We start from the raw sequence: 19,721 nt of genomic DNA, 5'->3' as shown, positions 1-19,721 counted from the left end.
TTAAAATCACAATTGATAATGATGATCTGGTAAGCCTGTTGCGAGATGGTTTACAATTTTTTTTATTCGACTGGGCTTCAAGTTTGTATTGTGTCCCTGAAGATCCCAGTCATTATTCATTGAAAATTTAATAATTTCGGACAACTCCTCCTTCATAGCCAACTTGTCCACAATTCTCTCCATCCAGACATCCGCAGGACCCCACCTTCTATGGATTGACATGAACCTAAACATGACGGAGAGTATGTTAAGGAGTTGTATATTCATCTAAAAATAGATTAATCAAAAATTAAATTAAAGTCTGAAAAGTTGTCTTGTCATATTTTTTCGTGATTCATTGTTGCATTCTTAGAACATGGTACTAAGTAGATGTTCAAACATTGCTAATTCAAAAAGATATTGATCGCCTGATTCTATTGCATTTAGTTCAATGACCTTCGCCCATTCATTAATTAAGTGTGGTCCACTTCTTAACATTTACAAGGTGATAAGACCTGTAATTGACTGGGTCATATTTTTCAGCATAAAAATATATGAATAGGTGTTAACAACTATCAGAAGTATAATACATGTATGACAAGGCTGATAATTAATAGATGTTTATTGTTGTAGTACTCAGTAATAGTAGTCTCAGACTCTCAGGTTACTGATGTACTGATCAAATATGTCAAGTTAATATCCCTACCTACAGATGGATTAAAAGTTTCTATACACTGCCAAAAAATCCTTGTTAAAACAGTAATTTCTGCCTTTATACAAACTTTCGAATACATAGTTTTATAAACCTTTTTTTACAAGAGATGGGCTTATCCCAGTTTTGTTAATTGATGTTTTTGAACCATGATGAATGATGTTAGTAACTAATCTAATTGAATATGCTACTTCCTAAATAATCAATTGAGTTTCCGTTTACGTATTGAAGATTAACATTCTGTTTAGATAATTTTAGTAAATTGTTTAAAGTTTTGTGAATTTTATAATGTTATAAACACAATTGTGCTCCGGAATCAACAAGTGCCCTTAGTTTTCTAGTTTTCATATTTAATATACAACTGTTTGGATTTCCTGCCAAATTGATAGTAAACAGCTTGTGTTTCTGGTTCTGGTTTTCTCTCTTTGTCGGCTTCATAACAACGAGAGTTTCTAAGTTTACCTGCAATCTTTTTTTCTTGATTTTCGAAAGTCCTTACCCTACAAAATATTTTAATGTGACCTTTTCTTCCACATTTCTTGCATTCTATTTCTTTATTAAAATTTTGAGTTTGATCAAAAACATTTACTTGTTTTATTGTTATACAATCGTTAGATCTATGTCCTATTTTATCACACTTAAAAATAAAGGCAACAGTAGTATACCGCTGTTCAAAACTCATAAAGCCAGGGACAAAAACATCGTTTAGCATTTCTATAATGGTATACATCCGCACCTGGCCTTTCCAAATGGCTATTACTTGATCTTTCTGGGGTTCCCCTCCTCAATTAAAACCTCTTTCTCATATTATGTTCGGTCATCACTACCGCAACAGCGCCTTGAAAGGTATCTGGGTTTGACCTCATGGTTTTCATTTTAAGGTGATTAAAGAAAGGTCATTTATAAAAACCAATAGTTTCTGAATAATGGGTAAATTTACATTTAAGTCCTTACCAAATTCTTCTGCCAGCTGTCAGTAGTGGAAAATAGATGTCTGGCTCATGTCATGTGATTTCCCCCAATCGTTTTACCCTGTTTACAAACATCTTTGGCTATATTTGATAAATCTAAATCTAGTGATTTCATCCAGGAGTACAGAAGATAAGCTCACTATTATATCTCGAGTTAAGGGGATGTCGGCTCCAAACATATGATTTGGCCTATACTTTCTATGCAGTTTTGTTTTAGACAGAACACTCTCAAATTTTTCACACCATTCTGGGGTTTTTCTCCGATCTGAGCCTCTGTGGCACTATAAAACCAATGGCTAAAGAGGAACTAATGTTTATTCAGTGCCTAGTTACAATCTGAACTGTCTTGTTAGGGACAGTTCTTTTATACAACTACGAACGTGACTTTAATTTAGAATAAAATTTGTTTATGATAGGTACTTACTTTTAAAAAGCCCAAAGCCACAAATAAAATGGTTCTACATAGTGACCATTACTTTTGGTCTCATATACTTAACGTTAGGTCAATTAAAACCAAACTATTAAAGTCTAATTAAATACGATGACCACATGTTGCTGAATGAAAAAGCAATTGTCATCAACTTGAACATCCCTTAAGCCAAAACATGTACATATAGAAAGTCACGTTTGTAGTTTAACAATAATACATACATTTATAAACTTTAGAAATTATGTTTAATAATATCAATACTTTCGATCACTGCATAGTGTTACATACCCCCCAATGTTCTAGAAATATAGCATAAATTTCTATGCTACAAATATAACACTACAGGATCGAAAGATACCTAAAATAAAGAATCAATACACAAAACCTGAAACAAAACATAAATATATATATTGTATAAAACAATCAATTGATAAATTTTACATAATTGTTCAATTTATTGTCAAAAGTTATATGCTATCATTCTCCATCTACTATTCTCGTCTACCATTCTCGTCTACCATTTCTCCGTCCACCATTCTCCGTCCACCATTTCTCTGTCCACCATTTCTCCGTCCACAATTTGTCCGTCCACCATACCTCCAACATCCATTACTCCGATATCCATATTCCGACATCCGTTACTCCGATATCCATACTCCGACATCCTTAACTCCGACATCCTTATTCCGATATCCATACTCCGATATCCATACTCCTACATCCTTATTCCCATATCCATACTCCGACATCCATTACTCCGATATTCATACTCCGACATCCTTTACTCCGACATCATTACTCCATCATCCGTAACTTCGACATCATTACTCCATCATCCATAACTCCGTCATTTGTATATACAATGTACAGTTAATTGTCATGTTTGTATATATATGAATGAATAAAAAGTCAGTATTTGTGATCGTATAGTGTTTTAAAACATTGTTCGTTATAATCGAATAGTACTTCAGTATTTACACGTTGTGTATTATGCTGTTACTTCAATTTATATTCGCACTATTTGTTCTGCTAATTTTAGCAGTGGATATAAATTATTAGCCACTTCTACCCTCGGTTTTAGCCGACACCAGTTTACTCACTCTGTCATACTTAGGAGCGACATTCTGCATCTTGCAACCACTTCCTCGTTTGACTGAACAAGGTAACTTTTTCTATATTTACATAATATAAAAATGACAATACCTAATAAAAGAGAAATTACTAGATAAATTACGTTATACACCCAATTTGAAAAACTTGAATCTTCTTGTATGGTTTGTAAATTTTTCAATTGGTAAATCAGATTATCCATTGGGATTTCTTTGATATTTTTTAACTCTTTTGGTAGCTCAGTCAAGTTAAACTTCGGTAAGGAGTCCTGGAATGGCTTCCAAAGTTTTCGCATTGTTAAATTAATATTTTGAATGACTTTCGTAAATGGATCATCCTCAAGAGTATATGAAGATATAAAACGGCAAAAGCGTAAGATAGTCATTAGTCGCGGTACATGTCTGATTTAACGATAAAATATTCAAAGGAGGGTTAATTATTTTAGTAAACGTTGTCTTTTGCTTATATTTTTCACAAACAATGGCAAAGCGTTAGGGTGTGTTAGTGGTAACTAACCACGAATCTGACGATATATAACTTGCCATCGGAAAAACTGAGTTTGGTTCAATTACAACACGACAATATTTATCAATATCATTTCGTTTCTTCAGGAACAAAGAAGTTAATATGCAATTTTTTACTTAAATTAATAGGATAAACAGGACTTATAATTTTACAAAATTTCGTAAAGGTGTTTGTGCATGATTGATTTCTTGCTGTTTAAGCAATACATATTTTGACCTTTCTGCATTAACTGCAAAGTATTCTACATCCAAATCGTATTTTGCAACCAAACCTATACTTGTATGATTCATTTGCATGGGCATTGGTAAATTAAATGCCTGATAAATTTCAAATTTATTATTTGAATCGTCGAGAAGAGGTATTGAAATGACAACTAATATTCTACTGTCATACAGGATAGTGGAACATGTCAAGAACCTATAAAAGAACCACAGGTTTTCTTTTGGATCGTTAGTCAATTCTAAATATTTTGGAAGTTTATCTTTTATTTCAATAAGAAGACCTTGTAAGTGGACGGAGAATGGCGGACGGAGAAATGGTAGACGAGAATGGTAGACGAGGATGGTAGATGGAGAATGATAGCATAGAACTTTGACAATAAATTGAACAATTATGTAAAATGTATCAATTGATTGTTTTATACAATATATATATTTATGTTTTATTTCAGGTTTTGTCAGCAATACCAAGTCAGGAATATGGCCATTGTTTTATTATAGTTCGTTTCTGTATGTGTTACATTTTAACGTTGCGGCGTTTGTTTGCTCTTATTTTTGAGTGTAAATTCACATTGCGATAAGACGTGTCACGGTACTTGTCTATCCCAAATTCATGTATTTGGTTTTGATGTTATATTTGTTATTCTCGTGGGATTTTGTCTGTTGCTTGGTCCGTTTCTGTGTGTGTTACATTGTAGTGTTGTGTCGTTGTTCTCTTATATTTAATGCGTTTCCCTCAGTTTTAGTTTGTTACCCCGATTTTGTTTTTTGTCCATGGATTTATGAGTTTGAACATCGGTATACATTGTTGCCTTTATTTGTGTATTGATTCTTTATTTTAGGTATCTTTCGATCCTATAGTGTTATATTTGTAGCAAAGAAATTTATGCTATATTTCTAGAACATTGAGGGGGGGGGGGGCGGTATGTAATACTATGCAGTGATCGAAAGTATTGAAATTATTAAACATTATTAAACATAATTTCTAAAGTTTTTAAATGTATGTATTATTGTTAAACTACAAACGTGACTTTCTATATGTACATGATTTGGCTTAAGGGATGTTCAAGTTGATGACAATTGCTTTTTCATTCAGCAACATGTGGTCATCGTATTTAATTAGACTTTAATAGTTTGGCTTTAATTGACCTAACGTTAAGTATATGAGACCAAAAGTAATGGTCACTATTTAGAACCATTTTATTTGTGGCTTTGGGCTTTTTAAAAGTAAGTACCTATCATAAACAAAATTCTTTCTAAATTAAAGTCACGTTCGTAGTTGTATAAAAGAACTGTCCCTAACAAGACAGTTCAGATTGTAACTAGGCACTGAATAAAAATTAGTTGATGTACACGTTAACGCTCACGGTACAACCACAAAAGATCATTCCGTATATCTCCCCCAATTTCGGCCATGAACTCAGGGCAGAATACAATCGCCCTGTTATACCTTATTTGGTTTTCCCTTTGTAATCTAAGAGTATGTAAATAAAAGAAACCCTTGTTTCTGGCTCTTTCTACCACAATTTCTACTACCTCTTTAACTAAAGAAGGAATTAATAACCGGTCATGGTGGGAACTGTCGAAAAAGGTTTTATAAGAATCCCTAAAAAATAGTCCCCATCATTCTATTTTCGTGGAACAATCTGGCCTTTTGGGACCAGGTTTTATAAATTTGTTTAACAATAGAAGGAAGAATCCCCTTTTCAGCCAACCATTCGTGGCAACCCGAGTAAGCTATAAAAGCGAATTCTGTTAAAATCAAATTAAATTTCTGTTTTTTTCCACAGCCTCCATGTCCTTCCCTTCCAAGTCTATTCCTCTGAACTGCATCTAATATAGTAATATAAATATATTAGTATTTTATAGATATAAAATGCCTAGACATACATTTATATATATATAGAGAGAACAAGCTACTGTTCGATGCCTAGACATACATTTATATATATAGAGAGAGAGAGAACAAGCTACTGTTCGAGAGTATCTTTTAAACATTTTGACATATCAGAAAATATATTCAAAATTTTGACATTTTTGTCATCCCGCTTACTCGCAGGTTTTTCAATAAAATGATTTACTGACATTGCCTCGTCTTCCGACGAGTTAGCTTCTAAACTGATAGATCTTGTTTCAGAAGTCATTGCTCGAGATTTCAAATTATTCTTGATCTCAAGTAAAGGAATATTGTCTTCTTCGTCCGTCGTATTTTCATATTGAGCCTTTATCCGTCTCTTTCGGTATTTTACCCTTTTCGTAAGTTCCATTAAAGGAATATCATCTTCACCAGAGGAAGATTCGCGTTCGTTTTTATACCTTCGTATCAATTTGTCACGAGTTTGCTCTACTCCTTCGATAGAAGAATTTTCGCTATCAGTTTCATTTTCTGACTCTTTATCAGATGATTGGAAGGGGGGGGGGGGGCAAAAGACAAAAGATTTATGTTGCTGCTCTTATAAAATTTTATGGGGATCGTCATCCGCGTACTTCCGTCTTGGACGCAAAATATTATCAACGGGAAGTACAGGATCTCTGTTGTATAAAAGAAAGAAAGGAGAGAAATCAGACGACTCCTTTTTGTTAAATCTAATTGCGGCTAACGTTTGATTTAGATACACGTCCCATGTTGAGGCATCGTCTTGTATTTTTTTTGCTTGAATGTCATGCAAAAATCGATGTAACCTTTCAACTTTGCCATTGAACCCTGGTGAATAAAATGATGTAGTCAGATGGCTTATATTAAGTTCTTGTAAAGTTTCGCGAACCATATAACTTGTGTTTTCACCCCCATTATCTGTCAATATTTGTAAAGGAAAACAATGTTTTGGGATGATTTCTTCTAATAATAAATGAACTACATTTCAGCGCACTTATCAGGAACAGCAAAACATTCTGGGTATCCGCTATAAAGGTCAATAAAACTTATGATATATCTATTTCCCGACAATGACCTTGGGTACGGACCGGACAAGTCAATTGCAATTTTTGCAAATGGAAATGGTGGTATATCAGTTTCCTGGAGCTTTGGTGTCGCTTGCTAGGAGCTCCGTTTTTGACACGTTATACAAGAGTTTACATATTCATGGAGTTCTTTGTATAATTTTGGCCAAAAATATTTACCTTTAATAGCGTCATACGTTTTATCAACACCCAAATGATCTTTGACATGATATTGTTTCACTACTTCGTCTCTTAATTGTAAAGGGACATACAACCTTAACAGAGGTTCAGTATCTGCTTGAGAAATATAATACATTATTTCATCTATCAGTATATACTTATTTTCACCTGATTTCGAGGCTTTGCCATTTTTCAATTGGCTAATTATCAAAGCTAATTCTTTGACGAGTGATTGCTTATATTTCATGTCGTAACCCGAAACCACATAATCTTTAAGTGTCAAAGTATCTGACTCTTTGTAACTACAACTTGCAAATTTCTTTGGGTCAATTTCGTTAGAATTAATGGTGTTAATTTCGTAAGCCTTGTCACTAATGTATATTTCAATGTCTTCGTCGTCTGTCTTTTTATTGTCTGATTTATTAACTTCTACCCGGTTAGGTCTTCTAGAGAGATAGTCCGCGATAGTGTTTTCTGTCCCAGCCAACCATTCAATTTTACAGTTATACCCTGTTATGCCTAATGCCCATAGTCGAATCTTTTTCATTCTGCATAGGGGATTCTAAAATATACTTTAATGGTTTGTGATCGGTCTTAATCGTAAATTCTGCGTTATGCAGATACTGGTCTAATTTTTGAAGTGTATAATGAATGCTAAATGCTTCTTTTTCAATAGTTGACCAACGCGTCTGTGTGTCACTTTATTTGTGTGAGAAGAAATAGGTTGGTTTTTCATTTTTAACCCCATACAAAACTTCCTCAGTATCATTACACGGCTGAGTCAAACAAGCACCGACTGTGTCGTCTGAGGCGTCCGTGTAAAGCGTGTACCGCTTTGTCAAATCTGGGTATGCTAATAATGGAATAACTGTCAAACTATCTTTAAGATATTCAAAAGCTCTTTGACATTCGTCTGTCCAGTTAAACTTTGCATATTTTTTCGTCAGTTCAACCAAAGGGATCGATATTTTCGAGAAGTTTGGGACGAATCGACGATAATAACTGAGCATACCGATAAAACCTCTGACCTCTTTGACATTAATTGGTGCAGGCAATGATCTGATCGTTTCCACCTTTTCCGTATCCGGTTTAATTCCATTTCCGGTTATTTTGAAACCTAAATAATTTGTTTCATTTTTCAAAAATTGGCATTTCTTTAATTTTTAACTTAAGCCCGTGTTTTCTCAAGCGATCAAATACTTGTTGAATGTGGGAAAGGTGTTCGTCTAAAGTACTTGAATATATTAAAATGTCATCAATGTACGCTACCGCGAAAGGTAACCCTTCGAGAACGATTTCCATTAATCGCGAAAAAACTGCTGGAGAATTTTGAAGACCAAATGGCATTACATTATACTCGTGAAGGCCTCTAAAGCAACCGAATGCCGTTTTCTCACGGTCCTTATCAGACATCAACACCTGCCAAAATCCCGATTTCATATCGAGCGATGTCATGTATTTGGCTTTATCTAATAAAGCAAGAATGTCATCGATTACTGGTAGAGGATAGCTCATACTTTTTGTAATATTGTTCAATTTTCTAAAGTCTGTGCAAAAGCGATTAGAGTTATCTTTCTTTTTTACTATGACTATCGGTGAGCACCAACTACTTTTTGACCTTCTAATTATACCGGCTTCCAACATTTCATCAATTGCCTTATTAACAATGGACCTTTTATGCAACGGTGTACGATAAGGTTTTAATTTAATTGGCTCATGGTTTCCTGTTTCTATTTCCATTTTAACTGTTTCAGTATGCCCCAATTCAGAATCTTTCAAAGCAAACACATGCCTATTTTTACTTTTTACATTTACTTCTGTTTCCACTTCCTTTTCTAGATTAGCATTTTTAATCTCTTTTTCAAAACTGACTAAATTTTCCTGAAGAATTGAACCTATCCTAGCAATTACTGTTCTTCGTTTAAATTTAAAAGTTTTGTTGGTACTATTTACCAAATGAACTGGTATTTTGTATAAAGATTGAATTTTCGCTACCGCATTTCCGACCATTAAACCTGGTTCTGAACTTAAACTTCCCTTATCCAAAGAGGAAATTTCATTATAATCTTGAAGTTGATAATTCCGTTCCCTTTTTCAATTTCGTCAAACATATATTTGAAGTTTGAGGTTTCAAAACAATTTTCTTTGATAATCTCAAAATAGTGAAAATATGAATATCTTCTTCTAAGTTAGCATATATATTTCCTACCCTTAACATTCCTAAATCGTAATAAAGCCTGACCCCATTTTTAACAAGCCAGTCACGACCAAGTATTAAATTTCTGTTCATGTCCGAAACCACATAAAATGATTGTGACATTTTTGTACTCTTTATATAAAAGTCTATTTCTATGCATCTTAAAACGTTAAGTGAATTTCCGTTTACAGATTGGAGTTGAACTGTCTTTTTTGTTTAATTTTGGTAAATCAGCCAAAGATTTACAAACATTTAAATGCATTAAAGACACTTCCACTCCAGAATCAACTAATGATCTAAATTATTTTCTATTAATATTAATGATGCAACTATTTGGATTTCCTGCCAAATTTATTGTATAAATTTTTGTCGTTACTGGTTTATTAATTCTCTATTTGTCGGCTCCGAAACAAAGAGAGTGTCCTAGTTTCCCTGATAGTGTTATTGGTTGGGTCGAGAATAACAGTTTCTTTGAATATGTCCGGACTTCCCACAATTCCAACAAACTATTTCTTTTCTTGGTCTGTATGTTTGATAAACAGGCCTACTCTTATCTTTGTCATTTTGATCGTAAGCATTGACTTGACGCGGCATTTTCCTAGCCCTACAATCCTTAGATTGGTGCCCAATTTTGTTATAATTATAACACCTACGTGCGGGTCGGAAGTGGTCAACTTCAATAGGTTCTTGTCTGTCCGGATACCCCGTCTTGTCAGCAGTTAATTTTCCCCTCCTTAAATCAAATTTTTTCTTAAATTTTGTTCTGTCATAGCAATTGTTACTGCACGTTGCAGTGTATCAGGATTTTCGCGCATAATTTACATCTTAAACGTATCCTGAGATAATCCATTTATGAAAAAATTGATCAATTGCGACTGAATTATCACTTGAGTCCCATCTTGACCCCTGAACGCTTCTTCTGCCAAAGTTAGTAAACGTTCAGCAAAAACCTGAACATTTTCTGTCGGTTTTTGTTTCAATTTATTTAATATTTCGAAAGCGACAAATAGTAACCGTTATACATCATACATGAACAAAATCTAGTATATGAAATGTTTTTTGAGAGGAGAGGGTACAGTTTCGGAGAAACATGCATGAAATCTACATAGATATAAAAAAAAAAAAAAAAAGAAGATGTGGTATGATGCCAATGAGAAACTTACAGCAACTATAGGTCACCATAGCCTGATCAAAGCTCCTGTCGCACAGTCAGCTATAAAAGGTTTCAAAATGTCAACATAAAAGAATTCAAACGAAAAAATCAACGGTCTTATTTAATTACAAAAAAAAATAAAATAAAAAATGAATGAATATCACAATATGTAGAACATAAAAAATGACAACCAGTACTAAAAATTACAGGCTCCCGACTTGAAAGAGGTACACACATACCTAACGTGGCGAGATATCAACCATCCCCTCACATGAGACAGAAGGTTACCAGTACATTATGAGAACTTATTATGAAAAACGTAATTCATCAGATGGATAAAAATAAAATGCTATAAAAACAAGTGGACGTAATCAGGTACTTGAACATCCCAACAATTAACCATTTCCTCCAAAATTATCATTATTGAATAAATAAAAAAAAAAACTAACTTGAACATTGAACCTCTTTGCAATATCGGTAAGACGGTCTAGATCACCCTCACCCTTTATTTATACTCACTAACAGTCAAAGTGAAGCTTTACCACCCAGATCCGTTTTTCTTGGGAGTACTCAAATGAAGATAGGTGTACCCTACAACTGTTTATTGAGACAACATATAGGTGTACCCTACAACTGTTTATTGAGACAAATGTATTTGTCCCAAAGGTTCCACAGACTCTTATAATTGCACCTCCATTTGTTACGGTTGTCAAAACGTTCATGGTTGTTGGTTTTTCTCTCTCTCGTTAAATGCGGTTGAGATTACTAACTTTTGAAGTTGTATTTATATTGGTTTGGGAGCATAATCTTTTTTGTTGGAGTGATTATAATCATTTTCATTGGTGTACTATTTTGAGTATTTGGATGGTAACTTCCTTTCAGGGTGTTGACTATTCAAATCAGACTTTCATTGGTTGAAATCTCTACCCGAGTACTTGTTGGAATATGATTTGCTTCATCACACTCAAACCATCCCTCGACAATTCACTTCCTTATTATTTTTATCAATTTTATTCGAAGTTTTTTCTTCTTTTTTTTTGGGGGGGGGGGGGGGGGGGTGTTTATAGTAGCTACAATGTTTGAGATTGATTGATTGTTTGTTGCTTTACGCTACATTAGCACAAAAAGGCTATATCGCGGCGAGAGCTAATTCGAATATTTTTACAATTTAAAGCATATTTTTAAAATAAGACAAAAAGTCCTTCAATATACTAAAATTCTAGACTAAAGCAAATTGATTATTTACAAATAAAAATCAATATGAGTACGTAAAATAACGTGATAAAAATTAAAAACGACTTAAATATAATAACAGTTTTATATTCTATAATAAATTCCAATTTCTTTTAAAAATGCAACAATATTTGTAAATGGAACATTATTAAATAAATCATACATATTATTGACATTGAAATGCTTCTTACGAATATCAGCAAAGTCAATACAATTAATTAAAACATGTTTAATAGTATACTTGCAGTTGCAAGGTACACATTGTGGTTCATCTTCATTTTTTAAAAGATACTCGTGTGTTATTCTAGTATGACCAATACGACATCTAGAAATAATACACTGATCTTTTCTGCACATAAAATTATTAAAAGGTTTACCTATATTAGGTTTAATTTCATGTAATTTATTATCATCTTTTTTACTCCATTCATCTTTTAAAATATTAAACACATATTCTCTAATTTTAGATTTAAAATCAGTATATGGTATATCACAGTTAGATAAAGGGTCACCCAGGGCATGCTTTGCCTCAAGGTCTACAGCTGTATTTCCAAGGATTCCAACATGACTCGGAACCCATAGAAATATTATTTCTTTCAGAAGAGGCAATAAATTTCAAAGCCAAAATTATTGCTTCTGCTTCAGCAGTAAAGATGGATGCATCAGATGGTAAACGGAGAGTTGCAGCTCTGTCCCTGACGACAGCAGCAGATGCAACTCTGTCGCCATCTTTTGATCCATCAGTATAGACAGTTGAGAAATCTTGATAATTGGCTTTAATTTCAGCATAGTGTTGCTGAATTAAAAGAGGATTTGTTTTATTTTTATTGTGTTCACGGAGATCAAATATCATTTTTGGTTTGGGAAGTTCCCATGGAGGACATTTGCAAATTTTAACTTGAGCAACAGATTTTAAATCAAAAGAAGCTAAATGTGGTTTTAAACGTATACCTAACGGAGGAATTTTATTTTCATGTTTTGCAAAAATATCTTCATAAATCGGATTAAAAACACAGCTGTAGGCAGGATTATCTGAATAGGCTTTTAGTTTGACAGCGTATTGAAGTCCAAGCTTCAAACGTCTGTGAGAGAGTGAGTGCTCATCAGCCTCTACATACAGACTCTCAACTGGTGAGGTTTTAAATGCGCCAAGACAGAGACGCAAACCCTGGTGATGCACAGCATCAAGAATCTGTATGTAGGACTTCCTTGCAGAGCCATACACTATAGAGCCATAATCTAGTTTAGATCTAACTAGAGATCTATATAAATTAAGTAAAATGTTGCGATCAGCACCCCAGTCAGTGCTGCCGACAACTTTTAAAATATCTAAAGCTTTTAAACATCTCGATTTTACCATTTTGATATGGGGTAGAAAGGTTAACTTTTTATCGAAAATTAACCCAAGAAATTTGGTTTCATCAACCATTTTAATTGGGTTGCCGTACAAAGTGAGTTCTGGATCAAGATGCAATTTCCTTTTGTTACAAAAATGCATCCCGACCGTTTTTGACGTGGAAAATTTAAAACCATTTTTCAATTCTTCCAAGACATAATTGTAATTGTCTTTCTATGTTATTCATATTTTTGCCTCTGTAACATATTAAAAAATCATCAACGTACAATGAACCTTCAATATTACTTTTTAAAACTTCAACAAGGCTGTTGATTTTAAGACTAAATAATGTAACAGATAAAATACTGCCCTGAGGGACACCCATCTCTTGATCATACAGATCAGACATGGTCGAATTAACTCCAACATTAAATTGTCTGTTAGAGAGAAAATTAGAAATAAAATTAGGCATATTGCCTTTCAACCCCATATCAAATAGATCTTTTAAAATACCATATTTCCATGCAGTATCATTGGCCTTCTCAAGGTCGAAAAAGACCGACACCACATGTTCATTTTTCGCAAAACCATTACGGACAAATGATTCGAATCGAACAAGATGATCAAGAGTACTGCGGCCCTGTCGGAATCCACACTGGATATTGGCTAATAGCCCATTGGATTCCAAGAACCAAACAAGGCGATCATTGACCATCCGTTCGAGTGTTTTACAGACACAACTGGTAAGAGCAATTGGTCGATAATTAATAGGATCCGTATGATCTTTACTTGGTTTTGGAATAGGCACGACGGTTGCAAGATTGATGGTAAATCACCAGATTCCCAGATGTTATTCATGAGCTGCAAGAGAGCTTCTAGCGAGGAATCTGGCAAGTGTTTTAAGAGTTGGTAGTGAATATTATCAGGCCCACAAGCTGTATCATGGGCTTTTGACAGAGATGTTTTAAGTTCTTCAAGAGAAAATAGTTTATTATAATTTTCACCATTTTTTGACTTAAAGTTTAATTTAATTTTTTCTTTTTGTTTTTTAACTTTTTTAAAGTCTTCCCTGTAGTTGTTACAAGAAGAAGACTTCGCAAAAGTTTCACCAAGCTTGTTGGCAATATCCTTTTCATTTGTTAATAAATCATTGCCGGCTTTCAAATGTTTTACAGTGGCTTTAGAATTTTTACCTTTTATTTTGTTTACCATATTCCAAACTTTTGTCATCGGAGTGCGAGATGTAATCCCCGAGACAAATTTTTTCCAGGATGTTCGTCGGGCTTGCCTACATGTCCGCCGTGCCTTAGCGCGAAAAATACGGAAATTACTCAAGTTTTCCGTCGTTGGTTGTTGATTGAACCGTCTTTCAGATTTTTTACGGTCACCTATGGCTTGATCACAAGCGTCATCAAACCATGGTTTGCTGGGATGTTTCGGATTTGCCGAGGTCTTAGGAATAGTTCTGTCAGCAATTGACGTTAAAACTGTATTAAAAGTTAAAATTGGATCTTGTACAGTCTCAAACATCTTTGACTGAAGTTCCGCTTGACAGAGATTCTCAAACAAGGACCAGTCCGCCTTGTCAAGTTTCCAACGTGGTACTCTCTGTTGGGCAGAAGTAAAAAGATGTTCAAGTACTATTGGAAAGTGATCACTTCCACATAGATCATCATGAACACGCCATGAATAATCCAGAAGCAGAGAGGGATCGCAAATAGTGATATCAATAGAAGAATAAGACCCGTTTCCAGGATGAAGATACGTATTAGATCCATCATTAAAAATGCATAATCCTTCTTGAGAGACAAAGTCCTCAACAATCTTACCTTTGGCATTATGAGTCTTGCTACCCCATAAGGGACCGTTCAATATTTATCAGATGGATGGGCCGGTGCATTCTTAATATTGATTCATTAAAAAAGTTAATGCCCATCCTTTTAAATTCTGAAAAAAAGTCCTCGCCCATCTAAAAAAATCTATAAAAAAGTCCTTGCCCCTCTAAAGCTTAAAACAATCAAAAAATATTAAAGTTCTTTTTCTATTTGAAAGTTTGCAAGTTTATGTCTTGAAATCAAAGAATAGACTTTGGTGTAAATACCAAATTTAAAATGTGCTAGTAAATTCCATTTATATATAAATATTTATGTGTGTATCAGAACCATACATTTTATTGTTTTTAAAACCAGTATGAATATACATGTATATATTTGATTTTATATTTGCAGCCTCAGATACAATATTGATTTAAAATAAAGGAAATAATTTAAACTAAGGGGCAATAACTCTTGGACTAGTAAAAATATTATCATATGCTGAATTACTAATTATAATTCTCTTAACACAGCATGTTAAATATAGTTCAAATACCAATGTCCCTTTATCTAATCTTTTCAAATAAGAAATTATGGTCTTTTTAAGCAATTTAGGCAGACATATTTTTGACTTTGATGCACCTTTTTCACCTATTAATTAATTCCGTACATTTGACAGTAAAACACCAAACAACCTGGCATTCTGTAAGATTAACATATAAATGAGATAGCTGTAGAGTTATATGAAGATCTAAATTAATTTGAAAAAGTTAAAAAAAAAGTTTAAAGATAACTATCCAATGATTTGGCCTAAACTGAAAATTTAAGCTTTTTTTAACCTTTTTATTAAATCCATAAGAATGCCACCAATTCACCAAACTACCAAACAACCTGGTATTCTGTAAGATCAATATATAACTGAAATTATTGTAGAGTTTTATGAAAATGCCAGTTGATTTGAAAAAGTTATGAAAAAAATTAAAGATGACTATCTGGATTTAGCCAAAACTGAAAACTTTAGCTTTTTTTAACCTATGTATTAAATCCATAGAATGACAGCAATTCACCAAACTACCAAACAACCTGGTATTCTGTAAGATCAATATATAAATGAAATAATTGTAGAGTTTTATGAAAATCCATGTTGATTTGAAAAAGTTATGAAAAAAATTAAAGATGACTATCTGGATTTAGCCAAAACTGAAAATTTTAGCTTTTTTTTTAACCTATGTATTAAATCCATAGAATGACACCAATTCACCAAACTACCAAACAACCTGGTATTCTGTAAGATCAATATATAAATGAAATAAGTGTAGAGTTTTATGAAAATCCATGTTGATTTGAAAAAGTTATGAAAAAAATTAAAGATGACTATCTGGATTTGGCCTAAACTGAAAATTATTGTTGAGACCATGTCCATATGTTTTTTGTGCCTGCAAAAGGAATTTCCTACACACTAATAAAATTGAAAGCAAATTTTTTTCAATTAAAATAAGTTCTAGCCCATCCACTATATATATAAAAAAAAGTTCACGCCCATCCAAATATTTCCACAAAGAAAGTGCTTGCCCCGCCCCATCCATTTGATAAATATTGAACGGTCCCTTATGGATTGTGAGCATTGAAGTCGCCCATAAGTATAAATGGTGAGGGTAATTGATCAGTGAGGTTTTTGAGTTTTGCTTTATCTATAATTGAATTTGGTGGAATATATATCGAACATAAAGTAATTGTTTTGTCTAATGATAAACGAATTGCAACTGCTTGCAGATCCGTGGTGAGTTGGACTGTGCTATGAATGACGTTGTCCTTCACAAAAATGGATGATCCGCCTGCAGCACGTTCATCTACCTTAGAAAATGTGCTATACATGTTGTATCCTTTTAAAGATACATTGTCACTTTCTTTTAGATGAGTTTCTTGAAGACAAAATGCAATAGGTAAAAATGACTGAACTTGAAGTGTTAACTCGAGAAGATTTATTTTAAGACCTCGGCAATTCCATTGGATGATATTTGTCATTATTTAATAATAGAAGGGCGAATGCTGTCGAGTTTGCCAGCATTCTTATTTCGCTCACCCTGAGATTGTGATCTTTCGGGTGGCGGAACACTTTCGATTTCCATTTCAGTTTCGTCGGCAAGTGTTGAAAATCTGTTGTGCGAGGAGAGTCGTCGATCTCCAGGACCACACGCAGCTGGTTTTACTCCGCCTCGACCCCTACCCCGCGACCTCGAATCAGAAGACTTCTGAGAGGATGTATTTACTGGCTTCTTTTGTACATCCTTCTTTTCTGGAGAACGAAGAGGAGATGGGGCCCTAGTAGACTTTGTACTGGACGAAGGAGTTAACTTCTTAGATGAAGATGAAGGAAGACTTTTTGAGGTGGAAGAATCATCTATGTCACTGGTAAGATCCCAGACAGATTCACCGACCCAGTTGTGTATTTCTACTGTTTGTTTTTTATTTGATTTCTTTTTCTCATTTTGTTTTGTTGATGATATTGAGCTCTGTAGGGAAGATTGAGTTGACTGAGTACTGGTTTTGGAAGATGTTGGTTTTCATGGAATTAATATTTTATCGGTAGGTTCTGTTTCAACAGGCAGCATTGTAAAATTGTCCGCATCAATTGGCCAAGTCATGCGAGTTTGTGTATTCTCGTGACTGAATGAACGGACAACTTTGCTGGCGTACGATGGTCTGTTTGAAACAAGCAGATTATTCGAAACAAAAGCTATCTGTTTAGCTTCTGGGTAACTGATGTTTCTTTCTGTTTTAATTTTAATAATATTTTTTTCTTTAAGGTAAACAGGGCAGTCCCTAGACGATGAAAAATGGGATTCACCACAGTTTACGCATTTAGAAGGTTCAGAGTTACAGTTTGTTCCCTCGTGTCCTTCGTCAGAACACTTGAAGCATCTCTGCTTACCACGACATTGTTTGCTTCCATGCCCAAACTTTTGACAAGTAAAGCATCGAATTGGGTTAGGGATAAACATGTCAACTCTGATTCCGAAGCAACCTAAAGTAATAGATGGAGGAGGAGTTGGAGTTCTAAAGGTCAAAAGATATGCATTTAATTTGATTATATTGCCATTCTTTTTAATTTGAAATCTAATAACATCAGTTACACCTTGGCTTGAAAGTTCCTCACCGATTTCTTCCACGGTAAGGTCACCAAGGTATTGACTTCTGTCTCGAATGATCCCCTTACAGCTGTTCAAACTGTTATGAGGAGAGGCAGAAACAGGAAAGTTTGTTATTGTAGTCATTGTAAGTAAATTTGTTGATTGACTTTTGTTGGAACATTCAACCAACAAATTGCCAGATCTCATTTTGGAAACTTTTTTTACAGTACCAGCAACGCTTTGAATTTGTTTGTGAATTACAAAGGGCGATATTTTTGAAATTGGTTTTTCATCTGTTCCTTTTATTACAATAAATCTGGGCCAACTGTCATCTTCCCGACAAGGCTCTGAATCATCACATTTTCTTTTCTTATGTATTAAAGCTGATTTAGAGGGTTTGTTTTGTTGTGCCATATGAAAGGAGAAAGATTCACCATTCTTGTCATCCACCCACCTCGGAGTGCCTACAAGGGCGATGCTGTGTTTCCGTGGCGAACCGGGATCAAGTGCTAATGCCGAAAACAAGCTCCAAATATAATGTAGCTGGTCCTCAAAATCAGCACCTAAGATCCACTGCGGAAAGCACCAGATGTTCCAAGAATAGTATACTCAAGCAGAGCGTATCCACCAAGCGAAAAAGAAAGCGTACCACTTGATTGACCCATGAGCCATCGCCTTCTTCAGTTATCCGAAATATAAATAGCTTAATTTAAAACACATGTGTATATTATGAAAATTGTTACAAGAAAGCTTATTGTTGAGGATTAACTGAAGGGCTCGACATGACCAGCCGATTGATCGAACCGGGTCCATCCGACCTCCCGTTTAGATGATATCGAAGCCAAAGCAGCTTATTGAACTATAGTCTCGTCCGTCCGGGTATTTTCTGACCGTAAGGAGTCTGGCTATAGCCCTCATCCACAAGGATCTCGTCAACCACCGACACGGGTAGCAACCCACGGCAAACGGGTTGGAGAGCCTATTTTATTTAAAACATCGGGCATCTCACGATGTTCGGATCACTTTAGTCTGGTCTCTACCCTTCGACCTGTCCAGCATGGGTAACCCTATCAGGAGACGAAGCTCCAGCTGGCATAGCTCTTTGGGTCACTGAGACACGCAAGCCCCCCGACCACGGCAAGGATAGCGATCCACCGGAGGGACAATGTTTGAGATGTTTTCCATTCATACACACCGATGGATATTTAACCCTACCAATTTATCATTCATAAAATACTGTAAACACATACATCAGTGAATAAGATCTCATTATCAGTCGTATATTGTACATAAATATATATAGAGCCAATACATGACAAATATCAATTTCCAAACGATCAGAAATTAAAATAGCTAGTCTCGTTTACTGTTGGAATTATAAACCAATATAAATATTTCTGGTGAAATGCAATCTATTACCAAAAACAAAACCATAACGCTGGGTCCAGATGCAGCTGACAGTGATTGTGAAAGTGGATCAGATGATGATTTAGGATCTGCAAAAAAAACCCCATAATCATATCTGATGATGATGTATTGTCCCAGGATGGAGGACTTGCTGCTAACAAACCATTTAATATTGATAATTGTGCAGAAATGCTCCAAATAATCCCATCATAATTTCAGATCTGGATGGAGGGGGAAAACTCAAATGTTGAATTGCCTTCTCAAAATAGAGATCCTCACATTCAATGGATCTCAGAGATTCTACAGGTTGTACAAATCATGATAACTCACCCGGTAAGTGTTTTTTCTCAGTAGATAAATAAAAACCAGTCAAAGTTTTATCTTG

At 34.5% G+C, this 19,721-nt stretch overlaps 1 protein-coding gene across 1 annotated transcript; it reads right to left on the bottom strand.

Annotated features, from left to right (window-relative positions):
* Positions 1-247: 247 nt before the first annotated feature.
* Positions 248-17,138, bottom strand: LOC143050922 (uncharacterized). Its single transcript, XM_076224023.1, has 3 exons — positions 16,433-17,138; positions 14,277-14,813; positions 248-267 (listed from the first exon to the last, which is right to left on the bottom strand). The coding sequence occupies exons 1-3, from the start codon at positions 16,821-16,823 to the stop codon at positions 248-250; spliced, it is 948 nt and encodes a 315-aa protein (XP_076080138.1). The 5' UTR covers positions 16,824-17,138.
* Positions 17,139-19,721: the final 2,583 nt, after the last annotated feature.

Source organism: Mytilus galloprovincialis, chromosome 11 (assembly GCF_965363235.1).
Source record: "Mytilus galloprovincialis chromosome 11, xbMytGall1.hap1.1, whole genome shotgun sequence".
Classification (NCBI taxonomy): domain Eukaryota; kingdom Metazoa; phylum Mollusca; class Bivalvia; order Mytilida; family Mytilidae; genus Mytilus; species Mytilus galloprovincialis.
Note: the sequence above shows the minus strand (reverse complement) of the source record. Positions and strands in the feature narration are given on the sequence as shown.